Source organism: Mirounga angustirostris, unplaced genomic scaffold (genome assembly GCF_029215605.1).
Source record: "Mirounga angustirostris isolate CCGP_5_RB_7025 unplaced genomic scaffold, mMirAng1.0.hap1 SCAF_12, whole genome shotgun sequence".
Classification (NCBI taxonomy): Eukaryota; Metazoa; Chordata; class Mammalia; order Carnivora; family Phocidae; genus Mirounga; species Mirounga angustirostris.
Genome location: NW_026991720.1, coordinates 50,261,276 through 50,289,181, shown reverse-complemented (window position 1 = coordinate 50,289,181; position 27,906 = coordinate 50,261,276). Strand labels below are relative to the sequence as shown.

General features: G+C 43.2%; 1 protein-coding gene across 10 annotated transcripts in view; it reads right to left on the bottom strand.

The window, feature by feature from the left end:
• Positions 1-27,906, bottom strand: part of OSBPL3 (oxysterol binding protein like 3) — a 176,180-nt gene that overhangs the window by 88,561 nt on the left and 59,713 nt on the right. For 8 of the 10 annotated variants that reach the window (XM_064575146.1, XM_064575147.1, XM_064575145.1 and 5 more), the window contains one exon: positions 241-479. The exons of the other annotated variants lie outside the window; for them this stretch is intronic. In XM_064575146.1, the coding sequence (XP_064431216.1) occupies positions 241-336 (96 nt within the window). In that variant the 5' untranslated portion in view covers positions 337-479. The remainder of the gene's footprint in view (positions 1-240; positions 480-27,906) is intronic. 10 annotated transcript variants of the gene reach the window in all.

The following is a 27,906-nucleotide window of genomic DNA, read 5'->3' as shown; positions in this document are numbered from 1 at the left end:
GTTGCAAGGATCAGATAAAATAATGCAAAGAGCCAAATACAGTTCCTTCCCATCGGGTAAGCACTCAAGCTGCATTATGAAAAGCACCTAAAGTTTACTCTTCTCATACAATTAAGATATGGCTGAAAGCCAACGCTCTTCCACTTAGAAGCAGGAGGTCCCAAGTAAATGCACACATCTTAATCTGCCAATTTCCTAGTATAAATTTGCATCTTAAAATTTGCATTGGTTAAAGTTTACCTGTCGACTTCCTTGCTTAGAGGAGCAGCTACTTATGCTCCTTGAAGGTGAGACCAGTTTTTGGGACACCCCAAGGTTCTTCTCGTCACTCATCATGAGCAGTGGGTCACTTGGTCTCGATGCAGTCAAAATGCCATCAGAAGACAGTGGAGCTGAGAGTACGGAAGTCGCACACGGGCAGGTGGCTCAGTTCTTATCCAATACGTTTAAAGGCATTTTGGATGACCCAGAGGAAATCTCTAAAAGCAAAAGGATTACAGAGAAGGTCAGAGGCCTCAGACACCATCTGTAATTAGCCCCTGTCTGCAAGTGGTTTGTCTACAGTACAGATTACAGAGCCATGATGCATAGTTATATCAGGAGCTGTGAAGGAAAAGATGCTTTACACCCATCTTTTCTTGGAAATTATGTATAGGTGGTTTTTCATGTAGTTTTGCCAGAATTAAGAACAGTAGTAAGAAAATTTGAGTCCAGACACATACAAAATCAGTACTATAAAAAACCATCCCGAACCACAATGAGATACCACTTCACACCTGCTAAATGATAAGTATAATTTTTTTAAAAAATGGAAAATAACAAGTATTGGAAGAAACTGGAACCCTCAGGCATTGCTGGTAGGAATATTAAATGGTACAACACAGTTAGAAAGAGTTTGGTAGTTTTTTAAAAAGCTAAGCAGAATTATCATCTGATCCAGCAATTCCACTCCTAGGTACATACCCCAAAGAACTGAAAACAGGTGTTCAAACAAAAACTTGTACAAGAAGGTTCATAGTAAAGCTACTGGCAGTAGCCAAAGGTAGGAACAACCCAGCATCCATCAACTGATGAACAGATAGCATACACCGTCTGAATGTTTGTGTCCCCCTAAAATTCATGTGTTAAAAATCCTAAACCCAATGTGATAGCAATAGGAGGTGCAGCCTCTGACAGGTACTTAGGTCCTGAGCACACAGCCCTTATGAATGGAATTAATTATAAAGAAGATGACCCAGAGCTCCCTAGCCTCTTCTGCCCTGTGAGGATACAATAAGTCTACAAGCTGAAGAGGGCCCTCTGCCCATGCTGGCATCCTCATTTTGGGCTCCTGGGCTCCAGAACTGTGAGGAATAAATTCCTGTCGCCTCTAAGCCACCCAGTCTGTGGCACTTTGTTATAGCAGCCCAAATGGACTAAGACTGCATATCCATGCAATGGAATATTGTTCAGGAATTAAAAGTAATGAAATAGTGATACATGATACAACAAGGATAAACCTTGAAAACATTATGCTAAGTGAAAGCAGCCAGACAGAAAAGACCACATATGTATGTTACTATTTATATGAAATAACCACAGTGGGCAAATCCATAGAGGCACAAGGCCAAGCAGTGATTGCCAAGGGCTGGGGGAATTGGGAAATAGGGTATGGCTATGAGGTTTCCTTTTAGGGTGATTAATGTTCTAGAACTAGATAATGGTGATAGTTGTACAACACTGTGACTAAATGTCACTAAATTGTATGTGTGAAAATTGATTTTATTTTATATGTATTATAGTGTAATTTTTTTTTAAAAGATTTTATTTATTTATTTGACAGAGAGAGACACAGCAAGAGAGGGAACACAAGCAGGGGGAGTGGGAGAGGGAGAAGCAGGCTTCCTGCAGAGCAGGGAGCCTGATGCGGGGCTCGATCCCAGGACCCTGGGATCATGACCCGAGCTGAAGGCAGTCACTCAACCAACTGAGCCACCCAGGCGCCCCATATTATAGTGTAATTTAAAAAAACTTTTTCAGAGGGATGGGGTGGAAGATTTGTTCTACCAAAGGTTTTGGAGACATCTTCTAAAAACACTATTACAAAGTGTGACAAAATTACGAAGGAAAACAGAAGTTCCCACATCATCTAGAGTATCCTAGTAATTGAATCAATAATCATCTTTGAGTCCACGCTACCTACCGCCAGGTCCTATAGTAAGAGTTTCCCATACACAGTGTATGATCTCATTTAATCGACAGTCTGATGGGAGGAGATTATCTCTCTTTTAGAGAGGAAACAATGGAGTCTCTGAGAAGTTAGGTAACTTGCCCAATCACGCAGCTGGCAAGAGACTGAATTCAGGCCAGATGCCAGGCCTTTAACCTTGGTGTTGGAAATGAGCACGCTTTAATAGCCGGGCCTGGTGATAACAGTTACTGCCCAACTCTGGGACCCAGCAGAACTGAGGAGCGGCCTAGAAAGACTAGGAGGAAGCACCTCGTAAGCCAGCTTTGCAGAGGCCCTGCCCCATTCCTTCAACCACTGCCTTCATCCACAGCCCCGAGTTAAGGGTGACTAACATGTTTGGTTTTGGCTTCCCAAGGCCAGCCTTTTATTTGACACACTAAGTTCAAATAAACTCTGTAACTTTCCCAAACATGTTAACAACAATAAAAAAATATATATATCCAATCTATCTGGTTCTTAGTGCTCACATAGTCTTTTTTTTTTTTTTAAGATTTTATTTATTTATTTGACAGAGAGAGACACAGAGGGAACACAAGCAGGGGGAGTGGGAGAGGGAGAAGCAGGCTCCCCACTGAGCAGGGAGCCAGATGCGGGGCTCGATCCCAGGACCCTGGGATCATGACCTGAGCCGAAGGCAGACGCTTAACCATCTGAGCCATCCAGGCGCCCCCACATAGTCTTAATTTTAAAAGAAGCATGTTATATAATTGTCCAGGACCCAGGTAGTTAGATATTATTTTAAACCTTTGGTTAATTATAAGTACTCAATCTCCTATGCCTTTCATTAACACTTAGTTCTTTAAAAACGAGTATGCTAATGAGCACCAGGTGCTGTATTGGAAGTGTTGAATCACTACATTGTACACCTGAAACTAATATTACACGGTATGCTAACTGGAATTTAAATAAAAACAAAAAAAAATGAGTATGCTAAAGCCATCAGCTAAAACCAGGACAACGAGAAATATCATGTCAGAAAATAAAACTAAGGTACATGTAGCTGGAGAACTCAATTCGCATGTTGCTTTCATAGAAACCCCCCAAATCTCTGTATGCATACATATTGGATCCAACAATAACTAAGACTAAAACCAAACCAACACCAGCCTCTTTCTTCGCAAAGTTAGCTTCCCTTACGGGGCGTGACTAATTGGACCCGAAGTTAGAAGTCAATGTAGTCGAGTTCAAAACTGCCAAGAAAGGCTGTACGGGTATATTAATAGTCGGCTTAATAGCACGTTGGCTGTTGCCGTTGAAGAAAGAGAGGGAAAAGAAAACATGACGGGAACCCCAAAGGATGAACTGTGTGCGGGGGCAGCCGTTGCCATGACAACCGATTCCACGGTGGATTGGGAACACCAACAAAGGGTTTGTGTGTGTGTGCCCGCCAGTGTCTTTGTCATGTCTTTAAAAGCGGAGGCTCTGACAGGGAGAGTGCAGGCCTACGGGCGGTCTGTAACGTGTGCAGAAGGGGCAGAAAGGAATACTCGGGCAATACAGAGTCACAGCAATTCTGAAACTGCCAAATTAAAAACACAGTAACCCTGTCCCAGAGGCAACTGGTATACAGGGTCATCTTTATCACTTAGCTCTGCCAAAGTTCACCTTGGAGGAGTGAGCTACCAGAGCCAGGGCTGGGCGCAGGCCAAAACCCCATAATTTAAGTTGGTGCTTTGAGGTAAGGCCTCCAGAAGTACCACAGTGCCTCTTTTTCTCCTCCAGGGAAAAAAAAGGGTGCGACTCCAGCCCCTCCCACATCCATCCCCGAGTGAGTCTGGGATTATCACCTAGGGAAACAGATCTTGTTTCATCCCCCAGAACCTTCCAGCCTAGCCTCATCAGAAATTCAGTTAAAATCATTAGTTAAAATTCGGTCCACGTATGGCTTAAAGGGCAAAAGAGATCAAATTCTGGGAAAAGGAAATACTTAAAACAGGGTAGAATAGAGCACGAAGGCAACAGAGGCCTGAGACTAAGGTGGCCCAGGAATGAGGTGGTCGTGTGGAATGAGGTACTTATTGTGTCAACCTAGGGGGCCCTAAGGGCTGGCCTGCGGTCCTCAGAGGGAAGACCCTGACAGGAGTCCCAAGACAGAGGACCTTAACAAGGAGGAGTCATACAGAAGACTGGTGTCTCCTGCTCCAACTAGCTGACTTCACAGTGCTGACCTAGTAAAATGGGGAAGACCTAGTAAAAAGCCCTTAGGGATGACAGATACTGGCCAGGGGCCAGGGCCGCTGATTCAGGGGTATATGGATGATGATGATGAGGGTACCTCTGAAAGAGCTGTGGTGCTTTCTCTTCTCCCAGTGACCCTTCCATGGAAAACCTCTAACTCAAGGGGCTTGTATAAAATATAACAGTTTCCCTGCTCAGACGCTGTGAACAACTTAAGGCCAATAATTCATTTCCCCCCTTATCTTTTTTATTGAGGCATAACTTCCGTATAGTAAAGTGAACAAGTCTTAAGCACACAGACAGCTCTATGAAATTTTACATTTGCAAATACTGAAATAATCACCACCCAGATCAAGAAATAGACCATTTGCTGCCTCCTCAGAAGGTTCTTCCATCCCTTGGCCATTGATCTGACAGGTAGGGGGGTCAATCCTGCTGAATGCTGTGGTACCTGCCCCAAGTAAACCTGTCTGGCGGTACCTGTCGTGCCCTATAGACAGATGGCTGGGACTTCCCAAACTCACAGGAACAGGCTGAATGACTGCTCTTGTGCCTTCTACCTAAGACAAGTGTTTGATGCATGACAGAAGTCAGTGCGGGACCCGCTTTCATTTCAACGAACCACCTGGTAGCCAAATCCAACAGGTATGAGAAGCTTAATGTAGTTAGGTCAATTAAAAAATGCCCTTCTTGAGGCGCCTGGGTGGCTCAGTCGTTAAGCGTCTGCCGTCAGCTCAGGTCATGATCCCAGGGTTCTGGGATCGAGTTCCGCACCGGGCTCCCTGCTCCGCGGGAAGCCTGCTTCTCCCTCTCCCGCTCCCCCTGCTTGTGTTCCCTCTCTCACTGTGACTCTCTCTGTCAAATAAATAAATAAAATCTTTAAAAATAAAGAAATAAATAATAAAAAATGCCCTTCTTGTGCTTCTGAAATGAGCTAGGTCCTTTCTCACCATTGCTACTCACCTTGGAAGCTGATGGCCCAGGTGAAGATGGTGTTCTAACTAAAAGTCCAACGCATGAGACATGCGTGCATGGGGCTTCCATTAGGGAAAAGAGAACTCTGATTTCTACCAAGAATGGGGAAGAACAAATGATCAAGGCACTGCCAAGCATTTTGGCCACAAAGACTGATCTTAAGACTTATTTTGGCCATTTTCAGTTAAAAAAAGAATACAGAGTTTGGGAAAAGATGTAAAGGAGATGTACAGACCAAGATGTATGTGACTCGGAAGGAGCCAGACCTGTTTGATTTTGGTGCTCCCTCATTACAAACTCTGTGCACCTTGACAGATGGAGTGACATCTTTGGTCTTTAGGGTTTTTATGTAGGAAATGGGGCATCATGAGGATTAAATGAAAAATGAGGACAAGATGTGTGGTGTGGATAGAATAGACACTCAACAGATGTTAGTTCCATTTCTTCCTCTCCTGGCTTCCTGGAAGTGGCATATACAGCACCAAATAAGATCCTATACTCCTCTTGCAACCAAAACCAAATACGGACTCTACAGAATTTTAAAACATATTAACATTTCCCCAAATCTGTAGCACAAGTGTGAACAGATTTTTAAACCATCAAAGCAGCATGCTTACTTTGAATAAGACATAAATGCAAAAAGATAAAAGCCACATTATTCATCACCATTGGTTGTCCAAGAAAGCAACTTAATATTAACTAGTGGGTTTGAAACAGTGGCATATAACATAGCTATTTATTATTCTATTAGGCCTGGCGGCCTGCACTCACACACTTGGTCATTTTTGGCTGAGAAACAGGTTTTCCTTCCATCCTTGAAAACAACTTGCATTAAGGCCAGATGGCATATAGTTCCAGTTAATTTAAAGTTTCCCAGTAAAATATATAGAAGAATTATGTCCCCAATCAACACACATACACACACAAAAATTCATAATGGAATATCCATTTCTGGTCTTCCAGTCGTCTTTGGTAAAAGAAAATTATTCAAATCCCAGATGTGCATCTTTTTAGAAATGATGCCTGCTGAAACACCCTGCTTTCCAAGATTACATGATCAACTGTAGGGCTTTGGTCATTTGCCTCTAAGATCCATAAATTGATCAGAGGTTTCTGGAAGCAAGTTCTAACCACGACGCCCTCAGATAGCTGATCCTGGACCTCTGTGTGTCATGCCAGCCAATCTGCCTTAACTCCCTGGACGGCTGGCTTGATCCAGAGACACTGCTGACTGTTCCTGGAGGGATGAGTACCAAGGCTCACAGCCAAACTCGTCTCCACAGAAGTCTGTTCTAGACGGGTTTTCATTTAGAGTTGAAATCTGTCTCACTAGGAGACACTGCTCCCAGACCTGCCCTCTGACATGACAATTTCTTTTTCCTCAACCCCTGTCCTGGAACCACCACCACTCCCCCATCCCACCCAGCAAATCATTTCTTCTCCAGACCAAACAGTCACTTTTTCATCAGCCGTGTCTTATGTGATCCTTATGATCACAGCCATCCAGCTCTGATTACACTTCAATTTGTCTGTGCTTCCCCGAAAAGGGTACCCAGATCTCGAGAAAGCTCCAGGTGTGGTCTGGTTAGAGCAGGAGGTAGGGGAGCTCTGGCCTCCCTGGCCACGTACACACCACAACTGTAACCTCGGCTGATGTGTCTGAGCTTTGGGGACACCCACACCTCTCTCAAGCACTTGCTGTCCTTGCCATTCTCCAGGACTCCGATGCGGTAGGAACTGTGGAGAAGCTGGGCTTTTCTCTCGCAACAGGACTCCTTTCCTTCCTTTAGCTGAAATTCATGACTGGCCTTTTTTTTTTTTATTATCGTATTTCCTCACATCAGTTTTCACCCCTGATTCCAGTCTGTCGATACATTTCTGGGGACCAATTGCCATTCAGTGGCCTTGGCCGGCTTTTCCTTTGTGGATGCATTCAGATTGCCTAGGCCTGTGAATTCTGTCCTCATCTAACAAATTATACCAGAAGATTTACTAAGAAGAGCACAAGGGCACAGAAATCCTCTCTTGATGCTAACTTATCCCTTCATTGGCATTTCTGGGTTCAAATTTGCTAACCCACGCACAGTAATCCCCCTAACTGTAGAGTCATGGCCAATTTCTCAAAGTGTCCAGATCCACCTTCTTCAAAGTCTCCTGGATTCTTGTTTAAAATGCAGATTTTGGAAGCTGCACTTTAGATGGATTGAATCAGAATATCTGGGAATGGGCCTGATAATCCTGTACATGTGACACATTCCCCACAGGATTTTGTGCATGATGGAGCCAGTCATTCTTTTTTTTTTTTTTTAAGATTTTATTTATTTGTCAGAGAGAGAAAGAGAGAGCACAAACAGGGGGAGCAGCAGGTAGAGGGAGAAGCAGGCTCCCTGCTGAGCAAGGAGCCCGATGCGGCACCCAATCCCAGTACCCTGGGATCATGACCTGAGCCAAAGGCAGACGCTTAAACAACTGAGCCACCCAGGTGTCCCTGGGCCAGTCATTCTTAACCCCTCTTACCTTACCCGGAGCCAGTCCTGCTATTTGTGTATCTGTGATGTAGCAGAGTAGACAGGAAGCCAAAACTCTCTTTTATTATCCTAGGCCTGTGCTTTTCAAAAAGTGGCCCTCAGACCAGCAGCATCAACATCACCTTGTGAGAAATGCTTGCTAGAAATGCAAGTTCCCAGATCTTACCAAAGATCTGCAGAGCAGGAGCTGAGGGTGGGACCCAACAACCTGTTTTTAGTAAGTTCTCTAGGTGATTTTGATACACAAGTTTAAGAACCACTGCCCTAGGTTAATATTCTCCCATGGAATCTTGAGGCTTCTGGTACATATTTGTCCAGGACTAGAATAGACCCTTAGCTCTCCTCTGAGGAAGATTCTGTCCTGTTGCCTAACGATTCCTTTAAGCCAGGGATGGCAAATACCAGATCCATGTGCTTCCAGTCCCCACTCCCATGCTTAATCACCATGGCAAATTTTCTCCACCCTCCAGAAAACTAGAAGACATTAGTGGTACAGACAGATCCTATCTTGCAAAGGCCCAAGTGGATGTGGTGGGGTCTGTGGAGGTCCATGCATTCCCTTTTCCTGAATTTCATGAGATATTAACTGCAGTCTGATCACAAGAGTCACCATATACGGATCTGTCCTTGATCCTCAATACAAAATATCTACCCTGCAGGCTCTTGCCAAATATCATAATCCTGAATGTTGTACTGTCCAGACTCTGGAGAGCAGTGGATCTCAACTCTGACTACACAATAGATTTATGTGGGGAGCTTTTAAAAATGCTGATGACCAGGCCCTACCCATGATCTAGTATGGTGGAATTCGTGGTGGGGCCAGGCTTTGAAATTCCTAAAACCTCCACAGGTGATTCTGATGCAGATCCAGGGTAGAGGGGCATCAGTAATGATCTAGAAAGGTAACATAATGCGTGCAACGTAGCTCAAGCCAGATCATCAGATGGAGAAGTCAGTCAAACTCGACTGTTCTCACCTCTGAAGAATGACTTTGCCTGCACTGCCCTCTAGGTCATGCCCTTCACCTACAATGAGAGAGATCATATACACAAAAATAAACAACCAACCCACGCGATGATATTGGGAGGTTTTACAGAGTGGTGTAGTAATTAAAGCCATGAGCTCTGGATTCAAACTGCCTGGGTCCAAAGCCAGCCTTACTAAGTGGCTTTCAGCAAATTTTTAGCCTCTCTAGATCCTCAGTGTTCCGTGTGACAAATGGAAATAATGAAAGGATCTCCCCAAAGGGGTTCTTGAGGTGATTAGGTGAGTTAATGCATACAAAAGCTACGAAAGGTGACAGAGCAGTCACCTCTCGGTGAGCTAGCCAGTGTATCGTGCTGAGGTCACTCTCGCACACGACATCACAGAGGCTGCTTTTCTCTTGGAATCAGAAAAATCAAAAGGATATTTGCAAATATCCACATTCCTACCACCCAGCATTAACAGGTCTCCATCCTTATTTATACAATATTCTGTATCTACTCTTCTGGCTTTTAAAAACTTGTGCCCCATAAATAGGACCATACCATACATTTCTTTCTGCAGCTGGCTGATTTTCACTCGCAATCATTACACATACACTCTAGTTCTTCGTGTCAGACAGTTCTGTGGTATGACTACGCCTTGTTTAACTTATTCTTCCTTTAGGTCATCTCTGATTCTTTGCTCTTAAAAACAGAGCTGTGAGGTCTGCTCCTTGTGAGGCTGCGGTGTGATTTTCTAAAACACACGGAATGACTGTAGCTTAAGGTAGAACTAGTTCTAGTTTTGCTGGGTATTCCAAATTGCCTCAAAATGGCCATACCAACGTGCACAAGGGTTTCTTTAAAGGACCTTGATAGGAAAATAGCCAAGTCTCAGGATCGGAGTGCCACTCCTAAATGACTGGCGTGTTCTCAGTTTTGGACCCAGGAATTTATATATGAGAATGTGTCCCTCTTTGTTTGGGGTGCCAGGAGGGACAGAGAACCACCGGGGTGAAGATGAGCCTTTCCATGTGCCTGGCTTACCTTATTGTCACTGTGTTCTAATTCTCTCAACTACCCACCTATTTGCCTGGAGAGTGTGTGTATTCTTAGGAACCACTTCAAATACTTTATGAAATAAGACATTTAAATTAAAAAAAAATGTTTGTTTTTTAGCTAAAAAGTTATACGAACTGCTGTTGGCAAGTTGTCCTGATAGTGGGCAGTTTTCTCCTCAGCCCCCTAGGATACCCCCAAGTTATCCTGTGGGGGAGCCCCAGCCTCAGCCTGACTATCTACATGCCTCAGAGATGCTTGGAAAAGTGAGAGGGGGAGGGAGGGCCAGCCACACAAACAGCTCACAGAATAGGAAAGTAGCCTATCAAAGGTACCTGTTGGTGAATAAACGAAAAGGACAGGACAATTGGGGGAGGTCCCAGTGGCCATTGCTGCTCACACTAGCCTTTCTGAGGGTACAGATGGACGGCTGCAGATGGCAGGCTTTCTAGGACAGAGCACTTGCACGCAGATATGGGGAAGGAGGTAGAGGTAATTTCCTAATGATTATGATTTTTTGTCCAAATGATTATCACGAAAATTCCACGTCATACACCTAGATGAGTCCTATCCTTTACCAGAAAAGAAGTTCTTGACTCAGACCTTAGTTTTCCACCTTGTTCACAAGGGTATCATAAGATAGATACTTTAGTGAGCACTTCAAATACACTTTGAGAAGTCTGACATCCTCCTTAAAAAAATGGGAAAGGAGCTTGCTATCCAAAAACTCTCTTGTTGGCAATACCAGCTGGCCGCCCTGATGCCCAGGGCTTTGCACCCGCGCAGAGCCCCTACTCCTAGTCACATGGGCTCCACTCTTGGCACTTACCCCCCTGCTCCTAACTGCCGACTTCCCTCAGGATAAAGGCTTTTGCTGCCGGTGCGACTTCATCAGGCTGTGTCCTCCTCAGCAGTACCATATTCTCACCATTCTCCCTCCCCGTGGCTCCCAAGGTTGTAGATCTCACCTATCTTTCCATTCTACCTCTCCCAGGACAAGTTCCTGAGCCGAGGATGACCCAATCCTCCAGGGCCAGCTGGTAGAAATAAGATCTACTCTATCAGTGATGTTCTTAATTTTTGATTCATTCTTAATTCTTGATTCATTTTTACAATCCACTAACCTAATCACAAGGGCAAACTAGAATAATCCAGCCTGTCTCGTCTTTTCTAAATGTATACTGTTCACCTGATTTGTAATACTGCATTAAAGAATTCTGCAGTGGATGGACGAAACTCATTGGTATGCAGTTGTGACTCTTACCCCTGGGTGCTTGTCGGAATGTCCTAAGGGGTGGCATAATGTCCTAACAGCCATTTATCAGAAATTTGAGGATAGGACGTGGGCAGCAATAGCTTGATAAAAGCTCCCCAGTAGATTCCGGTGTGCAGCCAGGATTGAGATACTAATCTTGACAGCATCTACCACTGAGAACCCATCGCCTTCTCTTTTATCCAGCACAGTCCACTCTCAAAGGCTCTGTGAAGACTGAAGTAACTCAGTCTCCTGGTGTGTTTTGGTCTGAAAGGACACCCAGAACCCATTTCACAGAGCTAGGTACAGGTTTCCTATCCCTTCCCCTGTCTTGGGTTCCAATTTCCCCTTCTCTTGTGTGTATTCAATTCTTTTCAGTTAGTACTTCTCCTTTAGAAAATAGATTTAGACAGGGGAAAAAAGTGGAATTGGAATAATTCTTTTCACTCCTGATGTTTTATGAAGAGAAAGTTTCCACACCCAGAAGTTTACTTTCATTTGTTCATCTGGCTCTGGATATATGTTTGAAAAGCTGTTCTGTAGCTTTTCAACATTTTTTGAAAGCGTCAGCTCATTTCTGACATGAGGTCTGCAGACTTTATTCTAGCATGTATAACATTCTTAATTCATTCCTCTTCCATGTGTGGCTTGCTCGCTCCTCTTTTTCTCTCCCAGGCACACAGGCATTTACTAAAGTCTTGTCCTTCATCCACTTTTTTCTATGAGCTTTAGCTGTTGATCATCTCACCCATGCCCCTGACTTTAGTAAGGCAGGTGTCTACCCATTCTACAATCTTTACCCTCCTCCAGACCACAGCCTGGATTTATCACTGGAACATGAAGCCTACTGCTTACTTCAAGTGTAAACTCATCAATCCCTCATGCTGACACCTGGGCTGAGTTCCCTGACTCCAGGACACCCACCATTTCCTAGCCCACCCCAATCCCCTCTCCCAGATCTCTCAATACCGTAGATTCCAGCTCTGACCTGACCCTCACCTCAGCACCCCCAACTAGTTTTCCATTCTTCTGTTCTCACAAGCACCAGTCCACCCCAGACCCCCACTGAGGGTTTCTCCCATCACTTCAATCTACCTTACTTTCCCCTTGCCCAACTCACCTTCCCCGAAAGATTCCAGTGTCTCTCCTCAGCTCAGAATTCCCACTGGTCATGGAACTAGGTTAAAAGTCCTAAGCCCTTCACATTTCAGTTAAATTTAGCTGGCTTTGGACTCCAGCTCTACCTACCACTCACTGTGTGTTACTAAATTTCCTAGTCGTGCCTCATCCGAAAAGAGAATGAATGATAGTATTAAGCTTTTGTGAAGACAGACTGAAATAAGGCATGGAAAGCACTCGACACTGTACCCGGCAGACATCACTCCATTATACTTTAGCTGTTATCACTCACACCTCATCTCCAAAAGCTCACATAGCACACCCTATATTCTAGGGGATAGAATATACCTGCAATTACCCCACTCTGCATTGATCTTTGCTGGTTTCTCTCTGTGAAGAACCCTGGAACCCACGTTCTCTCCTCCATCTGTGGAAATGTCCTCCACCCCTCAAAAAGCACTTCAAATGTCATCTTCTCCATTAAACCTTTTCTGAAACCACCCCCACCCCCGGTTTTATGTCTCTTTTGAACCCCTGCTTTACTTCTGTGCTCTCTGAAAGTCTGTCTTCTGTTTCCTGTAACTGACTCACTCTTCATACACTGACCACTGATGTTAGGTCTACATCTAACTAGGGGACTGCACTTGTCTCATCTCTATATTCTCTGGGAAAGCAAACTTATGAAGACTGGCAGCAATAATAATTGTGATTGTTGAGCCAGACTGATATGAGTTTCAGAACATTCTAGCTATCCCTTCTTTTTGAGTTCTCCTTACCATTCTGTTTTTGGCCCCAAAAGAGATCATTTCTCTCTTTTGTCCCAACTGTTGAAATGTTTCTAGAGTACATGGCTAGGCCCAAAGCATGCTTCTTTAGGGATTTCACCACCTGGTTCCTGTCACTTTATATCACTGGCCAATGCTTCTTTGTTGGATCAGAAAGAAATCCAGAGATGTCAATCCCTGCATTATTTTCTCAGTCTTAAAAATTAAATGATCAGCAAAACAAGCCAAGAGTTTATCAGATATTAGCAGAACGAGACTTGTGATGCTTTTATCAGCACGTTTGGCAGCCACCCTAGATCTATAGTCTCTGGGAAGAAAGCATCATCCATAACCTCTGTCCAACAATCTATAATATTGAACCTACTAACAACAACCTTTCCATGGCTATTTCCCCCCTTACCCAGCAATTCACCCTTAAGGTCTGGATTTTTGTAGGTTTGCTTCTTGAAAGCAAAATATGCCCTTCTAGAGTCATATTTTAGCCATGAGAACCACCCTCACCTTCTAGGTGAGATGATCAGACGATCCTATCTATGCCTAAGTTTTCACGTTTCGTGCCTACTTTGCTTCACCCTCATAGGCTGCACTATGGCAGATCACACATAACCACACTCTTTCCCAGGTGTCCATGTGAATTACTAAAGTTCTCCTCTGTTAGCGCTCTTCCCTCCACGATGCCTACTCTTCTCCATCCAATCAGGTCCTAAGGTTTCTTCCTTGCCATTAAATTTCAGTTGAACTCTCTTGACCAGGTTGGTGAATTTCTTGCCAACATGCTTTTCGCAAAGATGCCAAGAGGCTGCCCTGCAAACCAAACCCATCTGTCAACACCACCCGTGCTATGGTTATATGTCCACTTTCCACATCCTCTTCCAACTCATGGCTCCCTTCCCCTGAAAGGTAGAAACACGACATGGTCCGCTGGAGACCTTTGGTGTCCTACCACGATTTTATAGCACTAGAAATACATTTGAGGTTCCTTTTGACAGTTTAATGTATTTTTAACCAAACCAATGAACAGGGGTGATAGTCGGTAGATCTCATATTCTGGCAGATTATTACACATCCCTTGGCTTACGGTTCACCAATATCCAGTCTTCTTTTCTTTCATAAGAGAACTCTCAAGTTGTAGTTGGGCACAAGGTCATCTAATCAGAAGCTACATTTCCAGCCATCCTTACAGCTTCGTGGTGGTGTGGGGGTGGGGGATGACTAAGTTCTGCCAGTGAGGTGCCGTGGATGCTGTACTAACAAGAGATGCACACGTGTCCTTTCCTGAGGGCTGAGAGACGCTGACAAGTGGGTCCAGAAATGAAAGCCATTGGTTGAAGAGAATAGTGCTACTGTGCTAGCTCAGGAATAACCGTGCCCGGACAGTTACGTGAGAGAGAAATAAACTTCAATCTTGTTAAAAAAACACTTAATTTGGGGGTCTGTCAGTTATGGAGCTGTAATGCCAATAATGTATGCCCTAAGAAGGCAGCGTGCCTTACAATTAGGAATCCTGGTAACCACCGTACCCCTCAACAGGACGGTGTCAACCACCCCTCCCCTGGTCAGCTTCCTGGGCCAGAAACCGGAGCCCCTGAAACACTGGCAGCGAGAATCCTCGTGGTTCGACAAAGTACAGAAAGCTACTGTTTTCCAGTTCTCGGGGCATATTCTCCTGGAACAATCCCATATTCTTCAGTAGGCTTTCCGTAGAGATCCGTTCCTCTGAGCATGTTCGCTCTCTCCAGCAGGACAGCCCCCTTCACGTTGCCTTTGACACACACGTGGTCCCGAGAGCCACTGGGGAACAGGATCACTGAGTGTTCTGATTGGAGAAGGAGGAGTCCACAGGTCAATCCCTCCAGGCCTGAACCGCAAAACCAGCAACGGGCTGGTGGATTTCCTCTTCCTGCCATTTAGCCACTCTGACTTGCCCTGCAGTTTCTCAAGAGGGAGAAACACTTATGGATAAATGTGGGCTAAGAAAGAAAGTGATGATGAAAACACAAGAAGCCAAAGGGGAATGGCTACACTGATGAAAATTCAAGTCAATACACATCTATAAAGTACCTACTAAGCATCCAGTGCTAACCCCTAAAGGATGGAAACTAAATGACCAAAGCTTAATGCAAGGAGGAAACCACTCTGATCAAGAAGATAAGCAGTGTGAGGGCGCCTGGGTGGCTCAGTTGGTTAAGCGACTGCCTTCGGCTCAGGTCATGATCCTGGAGTCCCGGGATCGAGTCCTGCATTGGGCTCCCTGCTCGGCAGGGAGTCTGCTTCTCCCGCTGACCCTCCCCCCTCTCATGCTCTCTTTATCTCATTCTAAAAAAAAAAAGAAGATAAGCAGTGTGTAGATGAAACAAGCCAAAACCCAGGTCACGGTGGGATAGCTAGTTGGGGTTGTGGGCAGTCACAGGGAAGAGCTCAATGGGGCTGGAGTTGTGAGCAAAAGCTTGAAAGAGGTGGCCTGTGGGGAGAAGCTTCCCAGGGTGATCCCATCATCCAGCCAGGCTTGAGAAATATTGCATGAGGGCACCTGGCTGCAGGACAGGGTCACCCTGGGGAGCTTCTATAAAATACTAGTCTGGCCCCACTCCAAACCCATTCATCCAGGCGCTCTGGGATGAGGCCCAGGCCCCCGGGGCAAGGCACTGGAAAAGCTCCCCAGGTGATTCTGACGCACCATGAGGGTTGAGAACCACTGCCCTAAATCTGGCCTCCAGAAATTATAGCAAGACTTACCCCACAGAAAACGGCCTTCTTTTATTTTGGCACTAAATTTCCTTTTAGTATCTAACACCAGATCTACGTCTACTGCATCTAATTTATAGCAAATTAAAATGCAAAGCAGGATGTGACTTAGCGGTTTAAAGGGTAAGAAGAGAGTGCGCCACCCAAGAACTTAAAATAACATCTTGTGGTTTGAATTTTATCAGTGGGTGTTGTTATCCATCCTTAACTGACAACTGCTGGCGGAAGCAGGGTAGAGTTTTAACAAGTGGCAACCACAGGCTGTGTTTCAGTACTTATATAAAAAGGCTATCAACCGAGACACTGTGAAATGTGAATGCAAATTTTAAAAACTTCTCTATCTTCTGTAAAAATCTACTAATTGTCTTTTCAGAAATGTAAACAGGAAGCTAAATGTAAACATGAACGATGCTCGAGAAGAGCTACATGAACCTTCTCAAATAACAAGAAACTAAACACCCAGTGGCTAATGTATCAGATGTGCACACTTGAAGTTCCCTTGGGCATCTAACTAAAAAAAAACCCAAGGACGGAGAATCGAAGCTGAAAAAAAAATTCTATCAAACGAATTTCTCGAGATACAGTTTGGGGGTGTCCTTCCAGAATTGCAGGGGCAGTAAAAAACAAGGCGTTTTAAGAGGCTCGAAAGAAAGCAAGAATTCACTAATTTAGTGAATGTAGGTGGGGAGAGAAAGCGATACAGGAAGTTTTACTCACTCCTACGGGAAGGACTGTTGCAAGAAAATGAACACACAACACTTTTAAACTGTGCAAGCAGAACAAAATTATAAGGAGAATTGGATGGAAAAGGTAGCAAGAAGAGATTTTAAAAACTGGGGTGGATATCAGGAGACTAGAGCTAAAAAGGGAAGAAAAACGTGAAAGTACCTCTGTAACTGATGTCAATGCTGTGGTTATTTTTTCTCTCCAGTAGGGTATACATCAGAAGCAATTTGAAGGCTGTATCTTATTCTTTTTTGGTTCTGTTTTTTAAATTGCCTACAACGGGCACAGAACCTGGCATGTGGCAGGTTATTTATCAAATGGATGACCTGTGTGTCCCCTCCCCCTTACACTAGTTACTAGATTTTTACTAGAACTTATTTTAATCTAGAAATAGAAAAAGAAATATTCTCAACTATCCCCATTTATCAAATGTAAAAATGTAAGTCTGGACGGATCCTGTTTAGAAGCTTGCATCTTCTGAGAGCACTATAAAAGTAATAATAGAAATTATAAGAAAACCGATGTCAGAACGTGAGATGTAAATAATGTATCAAAACTCTAGCTGGATTCCATCAAAGGAATTTTAGAAATGATGGTCAGGAGCCAGAACCCTACTCTTCACTCTGAATTCCCCGGTGGTGTGCATTCACTGCAGACCTAGGCTGAGTCAGGGAGGTGAGCACACGGAGGGGGTTTCAATACCCTATTTTGTATTCAGACAGCATCTCCCATCAAAGAGGTCCCAGTGCTGTGCAAATGGCAACCCCCCCAACCTCATACCCAAGGCAGAGGCACTCCAGTACAGAGCAAGACAATCCTTTCCTGAAAAGGAGACGTGCCCCAGTTTCTAGATACAGGTCAGATCTCAAGTCTTATTTATGGCTTAGAGAGAGCTGATGCCAATTCTGATTCATCATTACTGGGTGTAGAAGACATATTTTTCAAAGATAACGACATCAATATACATCTCATCGCCCAAACACTCTCCACGGATTGGTGGGGTCTCTGTTTCCTTCCCTCGAACCTGAGTGGACTTGCCATTATGGCCAAAGCCACCCCACTGTGTGACTTCCAAGGCTACGTTAGAAATGGTAACACAGCTTCCACCTGATGCTGTGTCTCTCTCAGGATGCTCCGTCTTCAACTTAGCCATCATGATGTGAGGAGGCCCAAACTCGGCAATGCGGAGGGAACACTTGGAGGGGCTCATTTCAAAAAGAACTGAGGACACACCTGCACACCAGCCGACCGCCACCACTAACTCTCAGGCATGTGAGTCTTCAGAGGTTCCCGGCCCCCGCCTTCTCACCATCCCAGCCAACACTGAGTAGAGCAGACTCCAGCTTTTCCCCCCAAATCCTGTTCGCATCACAGACTTGAGGGTTAAATAAAGTGTTAATGTCTTACCACACCGAGTTTTGGGGTTGTTTGTTACACAGCATCACGTAACTGCAACACTAGGCAGGAACCCTTAGCAGACCCCCCTCCAGGTGGGAAGCATGAGAATATGGGGTCATAAAGACAGTTCAATCAGCAGTAATGCCCCCTTCTCCTGACCCTCAGGCCAGCAGGCTCCTCCTACCAGAGCATCCCGCTCCTGTCACATAAGTCAGACTTGGAAGCAGGCTCCTCGGTCAACAGACCCAGACCTTTCCAGAAAGTCACGTATATGAAGCACACGGGAGAGCGTATGGGTCAATTAGCTGATCAAGGTGGGTATGTATCTGATAGTGACAGACTACAAATGGGACAAGGGAATCTAAAACAGGGGAAAGATGAGAAGACAGACAAATCCCTAAGAACCCTTTCAACATACCTTTTAGCACAGACCACAGAATTTCTCCCTCATCACTTAGCATTTATCAATTGCTTAAGCTGTGGCTGGGAGTGAGTTCTCAGCTTGCAAAGGAGCCAGAGAAATTCCTACTGAGGTCACAGGGTCAGTCACCCAAGTACAACTAGGACAGAACCCAGGACTGTACTCTCCATCAAGAATATACACCCAGAGACAAAGAGGGAATTGAAGTAAAAGTCCTAAGCACATATATTTAAATATTTCTAAAGAGCAGTTTTGTTGTTAAATTAAAGTGGCACCTGGGTGGCTCAGCTGGTTGAGTGTCTGACTCATGGTTTTGGCTCAGGTCGTGGTCTCTGAGTCGTGGGACTGAGTCCTGCATTAGGCTCCACGCTCAGCAGGGAGTCTACTTGAGATTCTCTCTCCCTCTCTCTCAGCCCCTCCTCTCTCTCTCTCTAATGGGTAAATAAATCTTAAAAAAAAAAAAAAAAAAGAGTCAAAATCCCAAACCCCATTGAATCCTTTGGTAAGAACACTGACTAGCTCTTGGGCCTTGGCCAGACCATTGTCTAGTTGACCTTGCCATGCAAAGATCTAATCTGGGCCACACACAGGGCTCCCAGGAGGCTATTTGTGCTCAGAGTCCAGAAGGTACCAACAAGGCAATAAGGAGAACAGTGCCTCATCATCTAAGTTGGAGCTGAAGAATGACTGAAAGCAGAGGGAGGGAGGGAAAAAAGCCAGGAGACCAACTCATTTGGGTTGTAATGAGCCCTGGGTAATCATGACATCATGACCAGCATAGAAACTGGAGCTGTCCAATAGAATCTTCAGTGCTGCCTGATTCCAAGGTCTCTTCACCACATGTGGTGGCCGGTGAGCACTTGAAATATGGCCGGTGCAACTAAGAAACTGAATTTTAAATTTTATTTAACTTATTTTTTTTAAATAACTTTGAATAATTTAAATGTACATAGTCCCACGTGGCTGGTAGCTGCCATATTAGACAACGCAGCTTTACCACACCATTCTAAACTCCTGATTTCCTCCCAGCTTTCCTTTGGCACAAAGTGAGAACACCTTCAGAACATACCTGCCTCCTGAAATCTTCCAGGTGTGTGCTCACCCCTACCAACTAGTAAGAGTCAGCGGCTGGCATACAGCTGCGTCACCATAAAGGATGATGGCCAAAATTTAAATGTAGTAACTCATCTGGACAATTTTCTTTCCCATCCCCTCCATTGTTTGAGAATGAATTAAAGGGCAAGACAGGTTATTAGTTTTCTACATTAGGTCAGTGGGGAATTCTAGTAATAAGCCCAACCTAAACTAATAGGTACCTCAAACTATGTCAGTACGGAGATGAGCTTCTTTAAAAGGATCAGATCCTCCAACTCATAATCCATTAAGAACGTTACAAAAAGATGTGTACAGGTCATGTGTCATTTAGGAAAGGCTTACAATGGCTGCTTAGTTTTAAGGCAATAATCGGTGATAGGAAAGATCATATTTTGGAACAAAAAGATGTTAGCTCACATAATTATCAGATGTCAATTTTTTTGGTAGATGAAAATATTTACCACTTTCTACTCCCTTCAGAAGGCAACAAAATCCATTCTTGGCCAGCCGGGTGCCTTTTCACAGAGTGGGGAGGGAAGGTGAGAAGCCTCTTAAGAGGGTTCCTGCACAATTTACAAAGTCCTAGAAACAGCTCCACAAAGCTGCCCAGTAACTATCATTTGGCCTGCAGGAAAGCTGTAAATGTGGCAAGGAAATGAGAAGTTTACTGAGAAAACAACCAGTCTCCCAGTCTCCCAATATTCAAGTGTTTCCATACTGAGCAAGTGTTACCAACTTATATTTCAGCCACTGCCCAGTTTAATATCCTCTTCTGCTTGCCTGAACCAATGTCTGCTTGCCAAAAATTCCTAAAAGTTCCCAATTCATGACAGGCGTCCTCATAAATTGCTAGTAGACTATAAATCGGCACCTCTTTAGAAGACAATGTGGCAATAGCAAGGCTGTCTTTCAAAAAATAAAGGCAATAGGCAACAGCTTCCAAAGATAAAACCACTCAGAAAACATGGCTTCCAAAAGCCCTTTTCCAAAAAATCTTAATGACAATGAAGCCCCCCAAACATTAAATGACCAAGAATGGCCAAGCCATGAAGAAAGACCAATGGTTAACAGTGCATTGATTATGACTGAAGCAGTCAGGGAATAACCAGGGGAATTATAGCTAGTGAGGGTTAAAAGTATAAGTCCTAACAAAATAAAAATAAAACAAGTGACAACCATCTAAAACCAGGGGAGGGATGCTGGGCAAAAGCGTCAGATTATCATATTGTTAGAGCATGCGCAACTCATTCTGAATCCCAAGCTGTTGGACGTGTTCATCTCTCTTCTCAACTAAGAGAACTAACCCTCTTCAGATAAAAGATGACTTTTCAGAAGACTGGCAATTTATTTTCCTTTTGTTAAATTCAAGTAAGATCAGCTAGAATATTTTACTTTTAAAACTCCATTTAGGGGCACCTGGGTGCCTCAGTCGGTTAAGCGTCTGCCTTCAGCTCAGGTCATGATCCCAGAGTCCGAGGATGGAGCCCTACATCGGGCTCCCTGGTCAGCGGGGAGCCTGCTTCTCCCTCTCCCTCTACTCCTCCCCCGCTTGTGCTCTCTCTCTGTCAAATAAATAAATAAAATCTTTAAAAAAAAAACTCCGCTTAGTTTGGGGTGCCTGGGTGGCTCAGTTGTTAAGCGTCTGCCTTCGGCTCAGGTCATGACCCAGGGTCCTGGGATCGAGCCCCGCATTGGGCTCCCTGCTCCGCAGGAAGCCTGTTTCTCCCTCTCCCACTCCCCCTGCTTGTGTTCCCTCTCTCGCTGTGCCTCTCTCTGTCAAATAAATAAATAAAATCTTTAGAAAAAACTCCGTTTAGTATGAGCTCAATCTTATACAATTACTTCTGCCTGTTATTTATCTGTCCATCTGTCTGTCCGTCTCTCTCACTAGAGGTACAGAGGCAAGCCTGAAATAAATGTCAACACTGATTATTTTCTGGGTGAGATTTTGGGGTAATATTTTAATTTCTCTTTTGAACTTTTTTTGTTTTGCTTGATTTTTAAACATAAGGAACACGTATCACTGATATAAAAAAATGAAAAAGCAATTACTTTGCTGACTTGAACGGTCCATTTTCCTCATATGGTCACCTGATCCATGCCTCGCTTATTTCCCCAACCTCACCAACCTCAGATTGTGACTCAAAATACCCTCAGCAGGTCCTCTCTGCATTCTCTGATCCTTCTTCCTTCCTGGCTTTTGTCTCCGCCGTCGGAAACACGCTGGGCTCCCAGAGATAGAACCTGCCTGCATCCCGCCTCCCCACAGGTGTCAAGCAGGGTGAGGCAGCGTTTGGGTGGAGGCAGGGAAGCTGGAAGAACTAAGAGGGAACAGATTAGCCTGTATCCACACTGGTAGCTGGTTACAATGTGCTCCAGCCCAGGGCTCCAGGAATGCATTCCGGCCATAACACGCGTATCTGACAACTCAGAACACGGTAGCCGTGCGGGCTTTGTTTACTCCGTGGAAGTCAGTGGCCTTCTCCTGCCTCTTTCCGTCCTTTATCTTAAGGAGTACGCATCAGAGCAAAAGCTGCAGGAATCAAATTCTACAAACTCATTAGATCAGGGATTATTAGGCACTACATAAACCAAGCTACACACCTAACAGATTAAAAATAAATAAATATGTAGCTCTTGGAAGATAAAGTATCTTGTAAGCTATATATACATATACAGGGCGTTTCAGGAGTTTGATTATAGCTCCTAGTTTAAGCGCTTACTTTTTGGACAGGTCTCTTAGTAGCACAACAGAGAGACGCAATCAGCTTCTGTGTACCAGCAGGCATGACATCCCAGAAACAGCAACTCAGAGAGATTTAAAAATCAGAGCTCATGTCTGAAAAATTACGGTGCTACCCTAGATCATAATTATTCAAAATGTGCTCTGCTAGGGACACCTGGCTGGCTCAGTCGGCTAAGTGTCTGCCTTTAGCTCAGGTCATGATCCCGGGGTCCTAGGATCGAGTCCTGCACGGGCTCCTTGCTCAGCAGGGAGTCTGCTTCTCCCTCTGCCTGCCACTCCCCCCTGTTGTGCTCTCTCGTTCTCTCTCTTTGACAAATAAATAAATAAAATCTTAAAAAAAAAAAAAAAAGCGCTCTGCTAAATACCAGTCACACAGGGTTCTCTGTGGCAGTGAAATATAAGTCCCCACATACCAGTCACCTTGGGGATTGCTGATCCTACCTTCCCTATTGAAGACACAGTGTAATGCACGTTGGCACATTATACGCTCTGAAAAGTCCTGCAGTTAAAACAAATGCCACATCTGTTAATTTTGTTGAACCCATTCCAAACCTATGTAACCATGGAATGTCTTCTTTGAGGTGACACTTAACAATTGTCCTTCAGTCTGACAATCCTATCTAGCTTTAAAGCTCAATTATCCTGAGTCCATGAAAGTATTTGAACTCTTATCTTTAAAGGTTGGTTTTTCCATCATGTAGATAGTAGCTTAACATGCACAGGCATCACTTCTTGGTTATAAATTAGGCTCACAACAGCTGGTAAATAACACTTAGATATTCTTTGCTTACACTTTTATGTCTAGACTTGGTCTAGAGAAACCACGAGAAACCATGATAATCACATAAAAACCAAAAGCAAGTTTCAGAAACTGGGAACATGCTTCCCTGTTTGACCCAACCTTCCCCTAAAAGTCCCTCCCTGGTCTCTCATTATCACATATCTTCCCCCAAACCCAACTTCCCCACTCCCGTTCCCCTCTTGCTTTCTAAAGTTTATACCCGGACTCAATCCTTTCTACCTCAGTCTGAAATTGCCCCGAAGAGGAAACATCGGAATGGGAAGTAAAGTATCATTTGGAGAAAAGAAGTAGCACTCCAGAGAGAGGCACTCTTAATTAACTGGACAAAACGCTAAAAGAAATCTTGTGGAAATTATCTCAGGATTTAAGTACTTACACAACCATTAGGCAAGCTTACTTAAAAACACAGCTCAAGCAATTTGCACATATTCACTCAAGTAAACAAGAAAATGGGATTGGCATTTAGTATTTACTTAACAAATGTTTATTGATCACTTACTATTGGTCAGGGACAACTCTAGACAGTGGGGATAATGTAGTGAGCAAAATCTGAAACACTGCACTACAAACAAAACTATACAATAGACTAGAAAACTCACTGGGCTCCCTGCTCAGTGGGGAGCCTGCTTCTCTGCCCCTCCCCTGGCTCGTTCTCTCTCTCTCTCTCTCAAATAAATAAATAGAATCTTTAAAAAAAAAATAAAACGATCATATAAGGCACAAAGAAAGTTTTCTTGCATCTGTGAGAAGGTAAGGGAAAGGCAAGAGACATTTATTTTGTACCTGTCATTTCCCAGACACCATGCTAGATACGTTATGTTATTTAATTTCCAGGATTATCCTTTGACTTAGGTGTTAAGCTTCATTCAACGTTAAGAAACCCAGACAGAGCTAGTGGTCCAACTTTTGTAATATGCCTGATTCAAAATCTACACCTTTTATACAAGAATAGTGAGGTTCAACCTGAAATGGAATTCATCGTTGCTTCAAAGCAACATGTCTAATATGACTTTATGGTGGTGGAGGAAAGATAGGTCAAAACATATGAGGTAGAAGAGTGGACATCAACATCACAACAAAAAATAATCCTCACAGATTTGTAAGAATCACACTTCTCAATTTTAAAACACACTACAAAGCTATAGGAATCAAAATAGTGCATACTAGCATAAACAGAGACATATAGATGAAGGGAATAGAATTGAGAATGCAGAAATTAAACCCACATATATGGTCAATTCATTTTGAACAAAGGTTCCGGGACAATTCGATGGGGAAAGAAAAGTCTTTTCTATAAATGGTGTTGAAAAAGGTGGATATTCACATGCAAAAGGATAAAGTTGGACCCTAACTTCGTACCACACACAAAAATTTACTCCAAATAAACCAAAGACCTAAATGTAAAAGCTGAAACTATAAAATCCTTAAAGGAAACCACAGGGATAAAATTTCCTGACCTTGAATTACATCATAGTCTATTAGATATGACACCTAAAGCAAAATCAATAAAAGAAAAAATATAGTAAGCTGGACTTCATCAAAATTGAAAAACTTTTGGGTGCACCTGGGTGGTTTAGTCTGTTGAGTGTCTGACTCCTGATTTTGGCTCAGGTCATGACCTCAGGGTCATGTGATTGAGCCCCACATCTCCCAAGAATGGGAGAAAATATTTGAAAATCATATACCTGATATGGGTCTAGTATCCAGAATATATAAAGAATTCTTACAACTCAGCAATGAAAACAACCCAATTTTTTAAATAGGCAAAGAAACTGAAGAGATACTTCTCCAAAGAAGACACACAAATGGTCAATAAGCACATGAAAAAATACTCAACATCATTAATCACGAGAGAAATGAAAATAAAAATACAAAAAAATAACACTTCACACCCCCTAGGATAGCTATGATAATAAATAAAGAAACCAACAAGCAAACAAACAGGCAGATAAGCAAGGATGTAGAGAAACTGGAGCCCTCATACATTTTGGTGGGAATGTATACATTGGAAAACAGTCCAAAATGTTAAACATAGTTACCATATGAGGCAGCAATTCCACTTCTAGGTATATACCCAAGAGACCTGAAAACATGTTCACAGAAAAACTTGTACAAGAATGTTCATAGCAGCATAATTCATAAAAGTTAAAAAGTGGAAAAACTCAAATGTCTATCAACTGCTGAATGGATAAACAAAAAGTGTAATATCTATACATTATGGATTGAATGTTTATGTTGTCATCCCAAAATTCATAAATTGACGCCTAATCCCCAATGTAATGGTATGAGGGTGGAGTCTTCATGAGTGAGATTAGTGCCCTTATAAAAAAAAACAAGAAACAAAACCTTGCTTCCTCTGTCTCAGCCATGTGAAGATACAGCAAGATGACAGCCAGGAAGTGGGCTCTCATCAGACACTAGATCTACCAGCACCATGATCTTGGATTTCCCAGACTCCAGAACTAAAAGAAATAAATGTTTGCTTACTATTTAAGCCAACCAGTCTATGGTAATTTGTTATAGCAGCCCAAACTGACTAAGAGACCATACAGTGGAATATTACTCACCTATAAAAAGGAATAAAACATTGAGTCATGCTACAACATCGATGAACCTTGAAAACATGCTAAGTGAAGGAAGAGAGATAAAAAAGGCCACACATTATATCATTCCATTTATATGAAATGTCCAGAATAAGCAAATCTATAAAGACAGAAAGTAGATTATGTTTGCCAGGGCCTAAAGATAGGCAAAATGGGGAAGAATGGGATTCCTTTTGGGGTGATAGAAATGTACCATAATTCAATGACGATGATGGTCACACAATTTTGTGAATGTACTTAAAAAAAAAAAATCACTGACATACATTTTAAAAGGGTAAATTTTATGGTTTGTGAAATTACATATCAATTAAAAAACTCTTCCCTTCCTAAAAATAACCTTTGAATCAAATAGAATCAGATATATAGTTATCCATCTTCTCCCACAAAAACCACTGGCATGAGGTAAATCCACTTTTGCTGAGTCAAATGTGACACCGGATGTGACACTGGAATTTAGCCCTAAGATTCAAAAAAGACCTATTCTGTGTTCTCAAAGTGTTTTAAAACAGCATATTCAATTAAAAATAAATGAGCAGGGGCACCTGGGTGGCACAGTTGGTTGAGTGACCGACTCTTGACTTTGGCTCAGGTCATGATCTCAGTCATGGGATTGAGCCCAGAGTGGGGATCCATGCTCAGCGTGGAGTCTGCTTGAAATTCTCTCTCCCTCTGCCCCTCCCACTCATTCTCTCTTTCTCTCTGTCACAAATAAATAAATAAGTCTTAAAAAAAAAAAACAAATGAGCAATATAGTATCAACATGGAAGCCTATCATTTCAAATCGGTCTACATAAAGCCTCTGAATCTATATGCTCTAGTGAACTCATGGAAAGGAAAGAATGAAACAGCCAAGTCAAAGGTCAAGGGCAACCTCAACACATGGAAATAACAATACAAATCACAAGACTTGTCAACCTGCCTGCCACATTAGTCATCCTAGAAATCATGAATAGATCGTGGACACTCCTCCTCATTTGAGAGGTTGCTGACAATCATACCCAGAAATGAAACACTGGGTCCTCCCTCCAAGATCTCAGAGGCATTCTTCTATGTGGGTAGCAGTAACAGCTTCCATCACCGAGGGCCTAGTTACAAGCAATCAGGTCTAATTAAAACCCTTACAGAATGATTGAAAGCCAAATCTGGATGTGATGTTAAAATTACTCTTAAGCTCTGAAACAGTTGGTTGATCTTTGATCTGTACTCCTGCTTTACATTTAGCAAAGACTCAGACCCACATTAAAAAAAAAAAAAGTTTACTAAGACTTTAACCACCATGTAGGTTAAAATAGCTGTGTGTACACGCATATTCATACAAGCCAACCCATCACTAGTCAAAAGAACACTCCAAGCTAATGAAAAGCCTGAATTTCATTGTCTGCAATAAAAGAGCAGGATAAAACTGGGCAAGCACAGGTAATTCCAACTTTTGAGAGGTTATGTTCTAGGAGGTATTATAAATCAGCTGTTTCAAACTCAAAACATTTTTCCATAGAAATCTGTTAGCTTGTGATCACGTACTCAAGCTAGCCCAGAGACCTACTCAATGCACTTAAAGTAGAGAGACAATGGCACTTCTTATAGGAGGAAGATGCCTTCCAAGTCAACTCCGGAATGTAGTTCAGAGTGGCAGCAGCCCAACTGCAGCATCAGGAAATAGGATGGAACGGTCTGATCCCATCATTCCCCAGGTATCCTAAACTGGTGGACAAATACAGGCCATGGTCCACAGTGGGAATCCCTCCCTACTCCCATTCAGACATAAGAATACTTCTTCACAAGGACCTCTAAGGATGGGAGAGTCTGTGGTTTTTTGCTACTCTCCTGAAGTTGGTTTGTTTTTTGTTGTTTTGTTTTTTGGATTTTTTTTTGAGAGAGAGAGAGAGCACGCATGTAAGTGGGGGGAGGGCGGGAGGGCAGACGGAGAGGGAGAGAATCTTAAGCCGACTCCACATGCATTGAGGAACCCAACACAGGGTTCGATCTCATGACCCTGAGATTATGACCTGAGCAGAAATCAAGAGTTGGACACTTAACCAACTGAGCCACCCAGGTGTCCCCCCAAAGTTCTATTTTCAGTAAATGTCTGCTCATCTGGAAATGAAAGCAAACCAAAGAATTCACATTACAAGATTTTTTAAACTTTTGTTGAATTATAACATTCATATAGAAAGTCATATTGCTGAATTTTTTTAAAAGATTTTATTTATTTACTTATTTATTTGAGAGAGAGAGAGGGCCCGCAAGGAAGGGGAGGGAGAGGGACAAGCAGACTC